Source organism: Trachemys scripta, chromosome 8, assembly GCF_013100865.1.
Source record: "Trachemys scripta elegans isolate TJP31775 chromosome 8, CAS_Tse_1.0, whole genome shotgun sequence".
Taxonomy (NCBI): domain Eukaryota; kingdom Metazoa; phylum Chordata; order Testudines; family Emydidae; genus Trachemys; species Trachemys scripta.
The window spans coordinates 34731691-34747913 of NC_048305.1; the positions used below are offsets into that span (position 1 = coordinate 34731691).

General features: G+C 47.1%; 1 protein-coding gene across 1 annotated transcript; it reads right to left on the bottom strand.

Moving 5' to 3' along the window:
- Window positions 1-4438: 4438 nt before the first annotated feature.
- STING1 (stimulator of interferon response cGAMP interactor 1) lies at window positions 4439-13783 on the bottom strand. Its single transcript, XM_034779649.1, has 7 exons — window positions 13689-13783; window positions 12823-13067; window positions 10589-10775; window positions 7615-7723; window positions 7226-7464; window positions 6064-6250; window positions 4439-4816 (listed from the first exon to the last, which is right to left on the bottom strand). The coding sequence occupies exons 2-7, from the start codon at window positions 13065-13067 to the stop codon at window positions 4632-4634; spliced, it is 1152 nt and encodes a 383-aa protein (XP_034635540.1). The 5' UTR covers window positions 13689-13783; the 3' UTR covers window positions 4439-4631.
- Between the last annotated feature and the right edge of the window lie 2440 nt (window positions 13784-16223).

Consider the following 16223-nt stretch of genomic DNA (forward strand, 5'->3'; position numbering starts at 1 on the left):
TGGGCTCTGGCCAGGGGAGGGGTCCGCGGGGCTTGAGGCGCTCCGGCCGGGGTAGTAGGGTTGCTGGGCTCTGTTCAGGTTAGCGGGGTTGCTGGACTCCGGCCGGGCTAGCGGGGCCGTGGGGCCGCGGGGATTGCCGCGCTCCGGCCGGGGAAGCGGGTGGCCGCTACTGTACCCCAGCCAGAGCCCAGCAACCCCGCGACCCGTTTTCCCAGCGGAGTGCGGCAAGACCCGCGGCCCCGCTCCTCCAGCCTGAGCACCAGCCCGAGTGTGCAAGTCCCGCAGCCCCGCTACTCTGGCCGAAGCCCAGTGGGCCGGCGCTCTGGCCAGAGGAGCGGGGTCGCAGGGCTTGCCACGCTCCGCTGGGGAAGCGGGTCGCGCGGTTGCAGAGCTCCGGCCAGGGTAGCGGGGCGCTGGGGCCATGGGGTTGCAGAGCTCCGGCCAGGGTAGCGGGGCTGCAGGACTTGCAGTGCTCGGGCCGTTGCAGCTGGGCCGTGGGGCTTGCCGTGCTCCAGCCGGGGTAGTGGGGCCGCGGGGATTGCCGCGCTCCACTGGGTAAACGGGTCATGAGGTTGCTGGGCTCCGGCCGGGGGAGCGGGGCCGCGGGACTTGCTGCGCTCTGGCTGGACGCGGGGCCGATTTAGGGGAATCAGCCTAAAGCCAGCTCTGCCCCCCCGAACGCTCCTTGGTGCCCCGCTAGGGGGATGCCCCATAGATTGGGGACCTCTGGTCTAGATAGAATCTGAGAGGAAACAAGAGAAAGATTTTCAAGCGCTCACCTCCTTCATTTCTGTCAGGATGGCCTGACAGCAGGGGAGAGGTCCCACCTGCCTTTCAAGAATAGTGGAACTATTGAGACTTGCTGAACATACAGGATAGCATCATATGTACAGACGGACGAATCAGAATAGCCAGATCACTGAGGACTGAAACTCTTTCAGGAACACATCGGAGCTATTCCAGAAGAGAAGCCTGTCTCTGGTAGCCAGAAATGCTGTATACTGGGCAGATGTACCAAGGATCTCTGAGACCTGGTGAGCAGCTGGGATACACCTGGGGAAGACCATGCAGCAGAGAGGCAGTGAAAATCCACAGCCTCCCCAATGTATCTTGGAACAACGTAGGAACGGACCTTTTCACCACAAATGACCTCATTGCTGTAGACCACTATTGAGACTCCTGGGAAACAGAAAAACTGTCAGACACTCCTGCAACGACCATGAAGCCTGAGCAAGGTGTGGTATTCCAAACGGTGTCGTTTCAGACAACGGGACTCCAGTTCACTTGCAATGAGCAGTTTACCTGGGACTGGAAACTCAGTCAAATCACATCACCACTTTACCACAACCAGTCAAAGGCAATGCGGAATTTGGCAGTTAAAATTGTTTAGATTCTATTAAAGAAAACTGAAAAAAGCAGAGAAAATATATGGCAAGCCATTCCTCAGTGGAGAAACATGTCCACAGAAGGCCTTACTAACTGCCTGGTGCAACACTTGCTATGAAGCTGAACACGTACCTTGGTGCCTATAACATTATTGCAGCCAGCAGAGGTGAACGGAGTGACAGACAAAAAGGAAGAGAGATGTGAAAAAGCCAAAGCCTGCTGTGACTGACAAGCTAAAGACATCCCATAACTACCACCAGGAGACCCTATTGAGATCAAACTACTTCCTCAGGACAAATCCTGCACTTGGAAGCAAGCTACATGTGTCGAACAGTTAAATAATAAAGCAGCGGATGAGCAGCTATTTCACCAAAACGTTAAATAGTTTCCAACTAGGTATCGAAGACAAGAATGTGGACGTGAATGAAATACGCACTATGCTGAGACTCGATCAGCAGGACAGGGAAGGAACACAGATGGATGAGTGACTGACAGATATCAGAACACAACCGAACCAGCACATATGCCAACATCAAACCGCGCTCAAGGTATACACCCAACAATACTAAGGCGTGAAAGAACAACCTTCCCAAACCCAGGGGAAAATACCTTAGTTGCCAAGCAAGTTAAGAGTTAATTTAAAAACAAACAACAAGCTGACATTAGATCTATGATAATACATACCTTATGGGCATATGATATAATGTTAAGCATGTAGCAGCTTATGGAAATCATGGTTAATTTTGCTATCTCAAATAAATGTGACCAATGGGACGTTACTATCAGTAGCTTCCCAATAGGGGGTGCTAGCATGATTATATCTAGGAATGGAGAGAACTGGACTTTCAAGATGTGCTTGACGAGAGAGAACAGTACATGCAGGGCCGGCTCTGGCTTTTTTGCCGCCCCAGGCAAAAAAGCCTCCCGCCGCCCCGCCCCTCCCCTCCCAGCGTGGCAGGGGAGGGCGCTGAGCCTGGCCGCGGGCCGCTCTCCCCAACCAGCCGGAGCGCCGGGAGGAGTGCAGCGAGCCCGCCGCGGCTCCGCTGGCGGCCAGAGCGCCGGGAGGAGGGTGGAGAGCCCAGCTGGGACTCTGCTCTCCCCGGCGGCCAGAGCGCCAAGGGGAGGGCGGAGAGCCCGGCTGGGGCTCCGCTCTCCCTGGCGGCCAGAGCACCAGGGGGAGGGCGGCGAACCCACCGCGGCTCCGCTCTCCCCGGAGGCGAGCCCGCCGGGGCTCCGCTCTCCCCGGCGGCTGGAGCACCGCGCCGCACCGCCCCCCTCCAGGTGCCGCCCCAAGCACAAGCTTGGTGGGCTGGTGCCTGGAGCCGGCCCTGAGTACATGGGAAGGAAAGAAGGAAGCCTGAATGTTGCACTGTCTGCAGGGCCGTCCTTAGGATTTATGGGGTCCTACACAGTATTATTAAACTGGTGCCCCTATGCCCGACAGCAGCCGGGGCTCGCAGCCTGGGGTGGGGAGGGACGTGGCAGCAAAGGATACTGAGCTGCCTGGTACACCTCATGGCGGCAGAGAGTCACAGTTCCCTGCAGAGACCCCTGTACCCTCTCCCTCATGCAGAATGTGTGGCGCTGGGACATTTGGCTCTGCGAATACAGCCCCGGCCTAAGGACAGTGCAGCGCGCGCTGGGTGTGCGGGAGTCAACCCGCTCTTACCTACTGTCATGGGCGGTGGGTAAAGCTGCCGCTTGAGGAGGCTAGCTCCCTAGCCCACCTCTTCTGCGTGTGGTCCCACCCATACTTCACCCCTGCTCTGCCCCAGGCCCCGCCCCCACTTCTTCCAGGCCACACCCTCTTCCCACTGTCTCCCTCCTCTCTTCCCTCCCCTTCCCTGCTAACCCCCTTCCAGCCAGATCCCTGAACCCAAATGAAGCAAATGACATTTGAAAAAAACCCAAAATGGACATGTTTTCCACTGCATGCCAGATGGTGAAGACTGGACATGCAGAAGGTACTTAATTAAAAGCACTAAACTTGGGAATAAAAAAGGTCAGTCACAGGTTTTTTGATATATCCTGAAGTTTGTCAAAGATTTCTTTGCAAAAACTTTGTAGTAAGGGCAAGTCAGCTGTCCTGCTGAATACAACATTAAATATTATGGAAAACATGATGCAGCTCTTCTGTTTTACATTTTCTTAATCAGTATTTCTAAGCCTTCATAAAGTAAGCATTCCAGATCACTACATATTTAACTCACTGAAACAAAGACATTATTTTAAATTAATCAGTCACAGAGGTTTAGTGTGTTCATAACAATGTTCATTGCTTTCAGAAAAAGGGAACACTAATTTACTTTGTGTGATCTCCATAACAATAGTCATGTTTATGAAATTTCACCAACTTTAAAAAATATGTTTCTAAAGATTTTAGGCATAACAAAGGATTTTATATTTTTCTAAGGTACAGATTTTGCTGGAGGGTTCTCTTAAAACTAATTAATCAAATAGTCAGAAGTAAAGAAAGGGAAACTCGTTTGTCCAGCTATCTGGAAGGAAAGGGGCTCTCTTCAACAGGGGGGTGAAGGGAGAAAGGGATGGACAGAAAGGACAGGAAGCACTTTTTTTGTACTATAGCAATTAAAATTAAAATGTGTATTTTAGAGAAGGGTGGTCTTTTGAAGGATTTATTTAAAAAATGTGTCTGAAGATCCAAGCATTTAAGGCTAAAGATGAATACTCAAATTGTGCATTTAAAAATCTATGCAAGGATTTTTTTAGAGATGTGATTTTATAATCTTCACAACTCACTAAATGAAATATTTTTAAAGAAAATTTTAAACTAAGGTCCTGAAGACTGACATGTTCTGAGTAAATATTACAATAATGCACAACTGTTTTTGTCAGTAAATTCAGAAACTGACAGTATATACCTGGGGGTTGGCAAATGCCTGTTAAATGGCTTCAGTGCCACTCGAATGACTCTTTAACAGTTTCAATGTTGTACTAATAGGTCTGGCAGGCTGGAGGCTTCTTCACTTTTAAGTACTAGATCCCCTCAGGAGGAAGACTCACCAGGCTGCAGCAGCCAGCTGTGGTGGGAGCCTGCAGGAAGGGTCAGAACAGGGATAGGAAAAGGTGGAAGGATGGACACTAAGACCCAGGGGTACCCCAAATTTTAGGGTGCTCTACACAGCCGTGTATGCTGCATATGCCTAAGGATGGCCCTGACTGTCTTAGTCCTCTCTCTTTGTATGCTTGAAGAGGGAGTAACCTGCCAGTCCCATCCGCAGGTTTCAGAAGCCATCGCTCCGCAGAGGCCCGGGTAGCTCCGAGTCACTGATCAGGATATTGGGCTCTGTTGAGAGGAAGGTGCTGGACTCGTGATTCCCCTCACACATGGTGTATTCCTCAAAGTGCTGCTGTCTGATGTGCTTTAGGATCTCCTTTGACAGGAAATGGCTGTCGCTGTCTCCCGACTCTGGAAAATAAAACAGAAAACAAACCCCACCAGTTTCAATGGGCTGGAATCCAAGGCAAGCTGAGTCTCCAGCAAGCAGAGTCTCCAAACCCTTCAGCAAGAAGAGGTACCATTGCTGCCCATGCATCTTACACCTACTCAGTGGGCCACTCTAGTGGCAGCCAGGCCACAGCTAGAGGTCCAGGAGCTTCATACAATATAAGCTAACCTAAAATTCACAGGTTCAAGCCTTGCAGCTGCCAATGCAGCTAGGTGTCTAGTATTGGACTTGCTGATTGTTGGAAGAAAGGGTGAAATGTAAAGCTGCTGGATGCTCTTCCATCCAAACATTTCAGGGGGAGGGGAAAGAAAACGCCTTTTGACCAAAATGAAAAATTTCTCTCTCCCATGCTCCAAAAGGTGAAAACATTTCATTTATCAATGAATTTCAAAAAGAATTTTTTGAATCTTGATGAGAATTTTCATTTTGGTAGGAACCCCTGCCCCCTCCCCCAGTTTTACATTTTTTCCCCAGTGGAAAACGGGGGAATACACACAAAAAAACGAGAGAAAGTAGGGGAAAAAAAACCCATTCTCACACTTCTTAAACTTTTCCCACCCTTTCTCCAGTGGAGAAAAGTGAAAGAGTGAAAGTAAGTGGGTGTGTTTTCCCCCCACCAAAACAAAACTAAAAAAAATGGAAAATTTTCACTCAAAATTTGAGCAAAATGAGAAATGTTCCTCTCCAAGTATTTTTTCAGGAAGCCCTGCTGGGGTTTTGTCATCCAGTTCCAGCAAACTCAGGAGAAACAGGCAGAGGGCAAAACTGGCTAAATGGGACTTTCCTACCCCACAGCATCAGAGTTACCTCTGAGGGATAGTGGCTGTGTTTTGGGATCCCCCTGTCTTAGAGCCTGGGGAGGGGCATCAGGGACCCCATTAATCAGGAGGCCTTGCACATGAAAGGTCCCCAGTGCACTGCAGAAACCTCCCCATGGCCCAAGGGGCTGTGGTGTGAGAGGACCCAGCCACCCATGCCACAGGAGCCCATGTGCATTAAAGGGCCCACGTGACCTATGATGGGGACCCTGAGCCACTCTTACTCAGCACAGTGACACCAGAGAGCACCAATGAGATGATGGTATAATCCTGATACTAACTGCCGTGCTGGGCGTGCGCCAGAGGCCGCAGTGAACTCCTGTGCCTGAGGATCAGGGCGTGGAGAAAACCCCAGCACTTCTCCCCTTGTGCAGTCCCCAACTCCTCACCCTCATACACAATGAGCCGGTAGCAGCCCGCGCATTCCTTGGAGCGCTGTAAGATCTCTCCCAAGGTCCTACAGAAGAGCTGGGCTTGCTCCAGGCGATCCTCCCGGCCAAAGGCGGCGCTTTCATCCTGGGACATAGCGTAGAGGGACTGCAGCGGGGGGGCATACTCCACAATGCAGTAATTCAACTAGAGGGACGGGAGAGGGAGAAACCTGGGCATTACCCCAGCAGTCCTGAGACCACGGCTAAGGCATCCCTCCCCAGGCGGCTAGCCCCCGGGAATCCCATCGCTGCTGGCTGAACCCTTTGGTGGCCCCCTCCTATGCACAACACAGCAGCTGCCAGAGCACTGCCAAGCAGGGTCAGACCTAAGCTTTTGAGGGCCTTGTGTGCCCATGCAAGGACCACCCCAGCTCCCTCCCCACTGGACCCTGGCCCTGCTGCCTCTGGGCAGCCAAGAGACTCCCCACAGCTGCTTTCTTTGCCTGCTCACAAGCATGGCGGTGGGTCTGCCTCTACGCTGGGCAACCGGACTGGTGCAGTCAGCACTCTGCTGTCCAAGCGGGCAGAGGGACAAGGCACTTCAGTGTCTGCCACGGCCTGATAGTGGCAGAGACAAATGGGAACAGGGAGAGGGAATCAGGGACGGTGATTAAGCTGACAGTGTGTATATTGGGGGTTGGAGGGAGGCTGGAACAAGAAGGCCTTATCCTACTGCATAGGGGTATATGCCCAAGGCTGTTTTTGCTGCCAATACAACAGGGTCAGTGCTGCTCCTGGGTTGTAGCTGGATTTAGTGCAGACAGGAGCTTTGCATTCAGCTAAATAAACTGGGATTTTCCTGCAGAGGTTTATGGCTGCAAGGAAAGGCCTTGTGTGAATCCCAGGGCTGTGCAAAGGCATGTGCTTCTCTTCATCCCAACTGCTGGATGCTGTTCTGAACTGGCCCTTTGGAGGCTCTACAGCCCTATCTTGGAGCCCCACCTTTACACTATTCATGTCTCCTGGCTAGAGATGGGCCCAAGCCAAAATCCAGCACCTGAATTTCTCAACCCTTGGGGGAATTTGGATCCACAGCTAAACTTTGTGTACCAGACCCGTTTCTGCTCACATCCGTCCTTCCCGTGGCCCTTCAGCTAGAGAAGCGTGATGATAAATGTACCTTTTTGTCTTCACCCAAAATTGTATAGATGCTTTGTTTGTAGCTTCTCCATTTAGTGCCAGCACGGTCCAGCTGCAGCGCCGGGAGATCCTTCCAGTACTGGATGTGGCTGTCAGCCTTCTGCAGGTCATCGTATATCTCACAGCTCATTGGGAGAAGGATGTGCAATTTCCAGGTCTCCTTGCACTTCAGCAAATTGTTATTGGCTCTGTTGAACTCACTGATCAAGTCTTTAAGGCCTTAGAGGAAGAGAACATGGAGCAGAAACAAATGAAGTGAGAGTAGCAGCTTTCTGACTAGCTAATTGGCTCCCCCTTAACGTGTACAAAGGAGGAGTTTTATTACAAAGGATTTTATATTCCCATACAAACAGGGAAACAACTACTTACGTGGCAGAACTAACTTTAAATACCCCACATAGTAAGACCACGCTAGTCCATGTGCTACGTTGCAGTTGTTCTTTTCACAGATTTCAGACATTTCCACTGCAGAGGGACTCTACAGATTGAAGGAAGAAATGCCATAACTAAACCATCTTACAAGCTAAGCGGGATTTCCTCCCACACCCACTGGTGACTGTGTCTCCTGCTGTCTCTCTGAATACACCTGAAAGCCAAGCAGCCATGCTTTCCCTTGCATGAGCCGTACACTGCAGGTCTAGAGCTCCTCAAAGAGCTTTATAAACCCAACCCTACTCAACTCCCACAGCAGCCCTACAAGGCAGGTCAATCATCATCTTCCCTTAACAGATGAGGAAAGGGTGGTCCACTAGGGTTAAATGTCTTACCACAAATCAAAGAGTAGGCCCGATTCTGATCACACACACATGTGTAACTTCCAGGTCTGCTATACACCACTATGAGGCCTAAGGCTTCAGTGGCACAGTTGGGAATACAGCCCAGAAATCCAGCCTGCAAATGCCCTGCTTGAGATGCTCAAAGCCTCTGGTGTGGACCAGTGGCTGGAAGCCCATGCTGTCACACAGGTGTGGCAGCTGAGCCACATGATCTATCATCTGCACAGTCTACCTCTATTCTACCCCATGAAATTACTGCATGCAAATTAGCTGTAGAATAAGGGTGGTGATTGGCTGAGTTACCTCTGATATCACCATGGCCTAGGACTTTTGGCATGGCATAAATACATGTCTTGCTGTTGCAGGGGTGAAGTCTGAGAAGTCAAAATGGTCTAGAATTTAAAACTTGGATGGTAACAGATGGTGAATCCCAGTGGTGATTGAACCTGGTGATATTCTAAACAAAAGAACTCTCAACCATGTTTGTAGCTGTGTCCATCACTTCACCATGACTCAACAGAGAGTCTAAATTTCAGTGTGACACAGAGACTGGTGATAATCCCAGAATTTTATTATATAGATTAGGTGTTCAAACCCCTTGGGCATCCTAGATCCTCCTTTTACACCAAAATCCTCTCATTTCAAAATTTCTGTGAGGGTCTCTATTTCTCACCATGGGCCAAACTCTGCTCTCAGTTCTAGTGGTGTCGTAGATTCCAAGGCCAGAAGGGACCATTGTGATCACTAATCTGACCTCCTGTATCACACAGGCCAAAGAACTTCCCCAAGATAATTCCTAGAGCATATCTTTTAGAAAGACACCCAATCTTGGTTTACAAATTGCCAGTGATGGAGAATCCACCATGACCTTTGGTAAATTGTTCCAATGGTTAATTACTCTCACCATTATAAATATATGCTTTATTTCCAGACTGAATTTGTCTAGCTTCAACCTCCAGCTATTGAATCTTCAATCTAGCAGCGAAAACTATAAGAAGAACCCATTATTAAATATTTGTTCCCCATGTAGATACTTATAGAGTGTAAACAACTCACCACTTAATCTTCTCTTTGCTAAAATAACTAGACTGAGCTTTCTGGAGTCTATCATTGTAAGGCATGTTTTCTAATCCTTGAATCTGGAGTGTCAATTCAGAGTAACCCTAATGAAGTCATTAGAAATACCTGGTTTTACACTGGCATTATTGAGAGCAGAGGGCAGCTTTGGAAGCCTGCAGCACTCCCATTACTTAACCCTTTGGAGACAGCAGCTAAATATACTTCTCCTCCCAAGCATTCACTTAAGTGCCAGGTTTAAAAATGCCAACGTTCTAATGCCAGTAGGAGTTTTGCGGGTGCTGGGGATGGTACTGGAACCCTGGGGTGGTAGTGCTCATTAAAAGCTAGTTGAATTGAGTAGTTCGCTAGCTTCCCTGCCGAGATGGATGGTGGCATCAGGACGATGATATCAAATATTAATGGGGTTGCTCTAATGAAAAGAATTTTGCTGCATCGTGGCTTCTAAAACAATTCAGTTGGAAGAAGAGCAGCATGTGCAGACAAGGCAGGGTTCATCAGCAAACACAGCGAGGTTCCATCTTAGAATCATGGAAATGCAGGGCTGGAAGGGACCTTGAGAGGGCATCAAGTCCAGCCCCCTGCGCTGAGGCAGGACCAAATAAACCTAGACCATCCCTGACAGGTGTTTGTCCAATTTGTTCTTAACAACCTCCAGTGATGGGCATTCCACAACCTTCCTTGAAAGCCTCTTCCAGGGCTTAACTACCTTTAGAGTCAGAAAGCTTTTCCTAATATCTAACCTGAATCTCCCTTGCAACAGATTAAACCTCCCAAGGGATCAGAGATGGGCCTGACTTAGCAGCTCAGCTCTCCACCCTTTTTGTGATGCAGGATCGTTCCCTGCAGCATAATCCTCAGTGCTTGCCCCAGTCCAGATTAAAGGACCAAGGAATGTCTTCCATAGATATCACATCCTGAAGAAGCATCTCCTATTATTACTAGTGGGAATGCTTACTAGTGCTGGTGATTTTTACAGCCCAGACAGGATGCACAGCCCCAGCACAGCCCCTGCCACGTGAGCTATCTTCATTCTCAGTTTTCCTTTGCTCAGTTTCATCCCACTTCTCCTAGTTCTTCCTGTAAGGCAACGAATGAAGCTAGACTGAGATGAACCATGCTCCAATCCACTTCAGAGCGGGGGTCCCAATGAGTTCACAACATTGATTGAGAAACTGATTAGGTTCAGTTGTTGCAATTCCCATGTGCAGCTGCAATGAGACATCTCGGGATGAGTCACCACTTGTGTGGAATTCAGGACCTTAAAGCATGAGTCCATGATGTGAACTAGAGAACCCAGGCTCCTTAGCCAAAGGGTGTAGCTAGAGGACTCAAAATGTTATACGTGGCCTGTCCACTAGTGGAGGGCAGAGCACCACATAACCTGGGTTATGCTGGCCTGGCTATGCCTGCCAGGATTGCTGGGGATTCTCTGGGGAGCAGAGGGGCACATTGCCAGGCTGCTGGGGACTGGGGTGTCCTGCCCTTACCTGAAGCCCAAAGGCGAAGCTGAGGAGCTGGCAGAGGCAGACGAGGATGAGGTTGAGGAAGAGCTGCAGCCCAGTCTCACCAAACAGGGCCATGTAGGCGCAGATGCTGACCGGCAGCAGGAGCGCGTGGCAGCGCAGACTTGGGCTCAGGCAGGCAACCACCACCCTCCACCAGCTGCTGCGGTGTCTGAGGAAAAGGGAAACAAGGAGAAAGGGCTGTCAGTCTGCGCCTGCAGATCGGCGTGCAGAGGGGTCTCCAGGCCCAGCACACCCCTGCGCTGAGAAGGAGAGACCCCCACTGCATTGATAAGAACATAAGAACGGCCATACTGGGTCAGACCAAAGGTCCATCTAGCCCAGTATCCTGTTTTCCGACAGTGACAAATGCCAGGTGCTTCAGAGGGAATGAACAGAAACGGTAATCATCAAGTGATCCATCCCCTGTCACCCATTCCCAGCTTCTGGCAAACAGAGGCTAGGGACACCATCCCTGCCCATCCTGGCTAATAGCCATTGGTGGACCTATCCTCCATGAACTTATCTCTTTTTTTTTTAACCCTGTTATAGTCTTGGCCTTCACAACATCCTCTGGCAACAAGTTCCACAGGTTGACTGTGGCATTGTGTGAAAAAAATACTTCCTTTTGTTTGTTTTAAATCTGCTGCCTATTAATTTCATTTGGTGGCCCCTAATTCTTGTGTTCTGAGAAGGAGTAAAAACACTTCCTTATTTACTTTCTCCACACCAGTCATAATTTTATAGACCTCTATCATATCCCCCTTAGTCATCTCTTTTACAAGCTGAAAAGTCCCAATCTTATTAATCACTCCTCCTACGGAAGCCGTTCCCAACCCCTAATCATTTTTGTTACTCTTTTCTGAACCTTTTCAAATTCCAATATATCTTTTTGAGACAGGATGACCACATCTGCATGCAGTATACAAGATGTGGGCGTAACATGGATTTATATAGAGACAATATGATATTTTCTGTCATATTATCTATTCCTTTCTTAATGATTCCTATCATTCTGTTTGCTTTTTTGACTGCCACTGCACATTGAGTGGATGTTTTCATAGAACTATCCACAATGATTCCAAGATCTCTTTCTTGAGTGGTAACAGCTAATTTAGATCTCATCATATGGTATGTATAGTTGGGAATATATTTTCCAATGTGCATTACTTTGCATTTATCAACATTGAATTTCATCTGCCATTTTGTTGCCCAGTTTTGTGAGATCCTTTTGTAGCTCTTCGCAATCTGCCTGAGACTTAATCATCTTGAGTAATTTTGTATCGTCTGCAAATTTTGCCACCTCACGGTTTACCCCTTGTTCCAGATCATTTATGAATAGGTTGAATAGGACGGCCCCAGTATAGACCACTGGGGGACATCACTATTTACCTCTCTCCATTCTCTTCTCTTCCCAGCCCAGGGGGTCCCTATAAAAGACTGTTCACATGGGTGGGGACTCAGCCAGCAGGGAGCAAGTGGGCCCATGCTGGGGAAGTAACAGCTACGGCAGTGCCCACCGCCTCTCCAACTAGCACTGTAGAGCTTACTGGGGAAGGCAATCCAGCCCCAGTGTGGAGTGCCGTTGCTGGGGAGCCTTCTGCACTGGAGGCCCTGGGTCTTACCTCAGCCAGGGCAGGCCCAGGCAGCCTGGCTCCACTGGGGTGACATGGCACCCAGGGACATCTGAGATCTGGTGGGTTTGGACGTGAACCTGCGCCAGAGACGAAGCAAACCCTGACCCCACATAGGACAACATGAGAGAACCCCCTCAGATGATGTCCTCCCATGTAGATTCCATGGGCTTTAATAGCTGTGTAGGACATAGGCATGGGACAGCACTAAGTTGTGACTTAATAGTCATGCATCTTCCTGCCTGGGCATTATGGGTAATGGGCAATCTGCAGAGTTGCTCCCAATAGTAAAGGCACAAGAGACTAGAGAGAGGGAGAGAGAAGAGGGAGGGATTGAGTATAGAAACCTGAGGGACATCAACAGACAGGAGAGTGGGGCAGATGGGAAACCACCACAGAGACCAGATTGCAAAGCCTATGCTTCTTTGGATTCCTTTACAGCTCCTGTATAGCTAGTAGGAACCATGCACCTACATTCGCCCACCTCCCTCACAGCGATTAGTTCTCTTACTTTCTTTCCTGGCCCATTTACAAGTGCCAGCCTGAGAGTGCCTCTCAAGAGCAGAGAGCTGTAAATTCAGTCACCTGGATTGCACATGCCAAATCTCTTCCACGAAGTTGCAAACCCCTCTGAGCAGAGCTCCGATCTGCAGGGCCATGAAGTAGAAGGTGATGTTCTCTGCGGCATGGTTCCAGGACTGCTCCATGTGATACAGGGCAAAAACGCAGAGAACAATGAAGCCCCAGGTCGCGTAGTGAGCCCTTCCCCCACGAGGTTTGGGGATGATTGGGGAAGTTTGGATGCTGGGTCTTTCCTTTTCATGAGACATCTGCAGGAAACAGACACACCCAGACACCTTAAACACTGATAAAAACAACAGCCCAGAGGACAGTCCCAGACATTGTTAAAAAGCAGCTAGGGATGAGGCAAAGGGACAGGCACAATAAGATCTTGGATTTCTAGAGTGTTGTGAAGAATCCCAAAGCACTTCATAAACCTACACAATTTATGCATTGACCACTGACATGAAGCCACCTCTGGGGTGGTTTAGCCCTGCATGTTGCAGGGCACTGTTCTGAAATGGCTCTTTCCAAGGGACTGTGGCATGGGGGCATGTAAGCATGCTGGTGAAGCAACAGGGGCATGGACAATCAGGCTGAACACAGAGCAGATCCAATGGCCCCAAATCCTGGGGCGGGGGGGAAAGGTGCAGCAAGAGGTGACTGCTAACCCAGCCTTGCCTGGATGAGCAGGTGCCCTCCATCCCAACTGTGTCCTTCCCAGACTACTTGTCGATCCCCTGTGCAAATCCCTCTCATGCAGACTTCCCACAAAGGGCTGGAATTTGGCCTATGTGCACTGATTAGGTGGGATGGTTAGTCAGTCATCTTCCCCACAAGGGCTCAAAAATGGCCCTTAAAATGCAAGCAGTGACCTTTGAAAATCTAACCTCAAAGCTTTCTGAGGGTCCCTGAGGAGCTCTTTAAGGCCAAGTGACCCTCTGTTACCGTGGTGAGAGAGGATCAGACTGTAGGGAGCTTGTTATGGATTTAGAGAATTCTAAAATAAATACAGAGGAATAAATTAATGAGAACCTCCATCCTCCTCCTCAAACACCAGCAGGTAGCAAGCAGCTGCCACAGAATTTTGCAGTGTTCCACTCAACACTGTTCCCAGGCAAGCTGCACTGAGGGGGCTAGACCAACATCTTGAACCTTGGATTCCTTTCCAAGCTGCATGAACTCACTCAGGATCCCATGGGGGAAGTAGCAGCCTCGTTTGATCCCCTCTGAGCTAGGGGTCTCTGAAAAGACCAAATGCCAAAGCATTTGGTGAGGTCTATTGCATTAATTTAGATGGTCTATATGGGCCAAAGGTGTTAATATCACCCCGTCACTGTTTAACATTAAACAGTGTTAAGCAAGGTTTGGTATACAGAGACATTACTTTGCTTAGTATCATAGCAAACACCATTCAAGAGCTTGCTAACCTTTTATTAAAAATATAGAAAAGAAGGAAAAACAGTTAAAGCATTTTAAATATAGAGTAGTAAGTAAAACTTATTTCAGCAACTGTTTTCTTGTTTCTTGTCTGGAGAGAGATTTCAGAAGGAAGAGAAAAAGTTAGTTGAGATGGGTTGGAGCCGTTATTGTTGCTGTTCCTGTTATAGTCGAGTCCTGTTTCCTAGAAGACAAAACACGACAAAGACACACAAAGGGAACAGAAAAGAACAGCAAAGGTTGAAAATGCAGCTTCTGGCTCTTTGGGGTTGATATTTTTTTACAAAAATTACAAAAAAAAGTTTGGTGTTGCAATAGCTTTTGGTAGTTTGAGATTTAATGCATAGTTAATGCTGTAGCAGCTTTTAATTAAGTTGGCATTTTGTTAACAAGAAGGCGGTCATTTAAGATGTCATTTTAGTAAAAGATTGCTTTAGCAATCTAACAATTTAAAACATTATTTTCCTACTTTTCCTTTTTAAAAATACTTTTACATTAAACCTTTAAAGTTTTTACTGTTTATAAAAACTACAAACCCTAAAATAAAGGGGGAAAAAAGAAAACAAAACAAAGCATTTGTTAAAAAAATGTAAAAGAATTTATAACTTAAAAAAAAAACCTTTTAAAAAACAAAAGCATTAATGGTTCGCTTTGCAAACTAGAATAACACATGTAAAATTTTAAAACAAATTTTTGTTTTAAATCACCTTTAAAAACCAATTGCTTATTTGCTAAGCTATTAGCTACTGGGTATGTATTAACCCTTTAGGCCCCATCTTGGGTGCCAAAACTGTTGCACTAATTTAGATGGACTGTATAGGCCAAAAACAACAAGGAGTTTGGTGGCACCTTAAAGACTAACAGATTTATTTGGGCATAAGCTTTCGTGGGTAAAAACCTCACTTCTAGAGTAGTGAGGTTTTTACCCACGAAAGCTTATGCCCAAATAAATCTGTTAGTCTTTAAGGTGCCACCAGACTCCTTGTTGTTTTTGGCCTATACAGTCCATCTAAATTAGTGCAACAGTTTTGGCACCCAAGATGGGGCCTAAAGGGTTAATACATACCCAGTAGCTAATAGCTTAGCAAATAAGCAATTGGTTTTTAAAGGTGATTTAAAACAAAAATTTGTTTTAAAATTTTACATGTGTTATTCTAGTTTGCAAAGCGAACCATTAATGCTTTTGTTTTTTAAAAGGTTTTTTTTTTAAGTTATAAATTCTTTTACATTTTTTTAACAAATGCTTTGTTTTGTTTTCTTTTTTCCCCCTTTATTTTAGGGTTTGTAGTTTTTATAAACAGTAAAAACTTTAAAGGTTTAATGTAAAAGTATTTTTAAAAAGGAAAAGTAGGAAAATAATGTTTTAAATTGTTAGATTGCTAAAGCAATCTTTTACTAAAATGACATCTTAAATGACCGCCTTCTTGTTAACAAAATGCCAACTTAATTAAAAGCTGCTACAGCATTAACTATGCATTAAATCTCAAACTACCAAAAGCTATTGCAACACCAAACTTTTTTTTGTAATTTTTGTAAAAAAATATCAACCCCAAAGAGCCAGAAGCTGCATTTTCAACCTTTGCTGTTCTTTTCTGTTCCCTTTGTGTGTCTTTGTCGTGTTTTGTCTTCTAGGAAACAGGACTCGACTATAACAGGAACAGCAACAATAACGGCTCCAACCCATCTCAACTAACTTTTTCTCTTCCTTCTGAAATCTCTCTCCAGACAAGAAACAAGAAAACAGTTGCTGAAATAAGTTTTACTTACTACTCTATATTTAAAATGCTTTAACTGTTTTTCCTTCTTTTCTATATTTTTAATAAAAGGTTAGCAAGCTCTTGAATGGTGTTTGCTATGATACTAAGCAAAGTAATGTCTCTGTATACCAAACCTTGCTTAACACTGTTTAATGTTAAACAGTGACGGGGTGATATTAACACCTTTGGCCCATATAGACCATCTAAATTAATGCAATAGACCTCACC

Coding starts and splice junctions, on each gene's coding strand:
- STING1 (XM_034779649.1), bottom strand. CDS start 13,067: ATGTCTCATGAAAAGGAAAGACCCAGCATCCAAACTTCCCCAATCATC. Junction 6,251..7,225: donor TTTTGGGTGAAGACAAAAAG/GTACATTTATCA, acceptor CCGTCCCTCTAG/TTGAATTACTGCATTGTGGA. Junction 4,817..6,063: donor CCGGCTCATTGTGTATGAGG/GTGAGGAGTTGG, acceptor TTTATTTTCCAG/AGTCGGGAGACAGCGACAGC.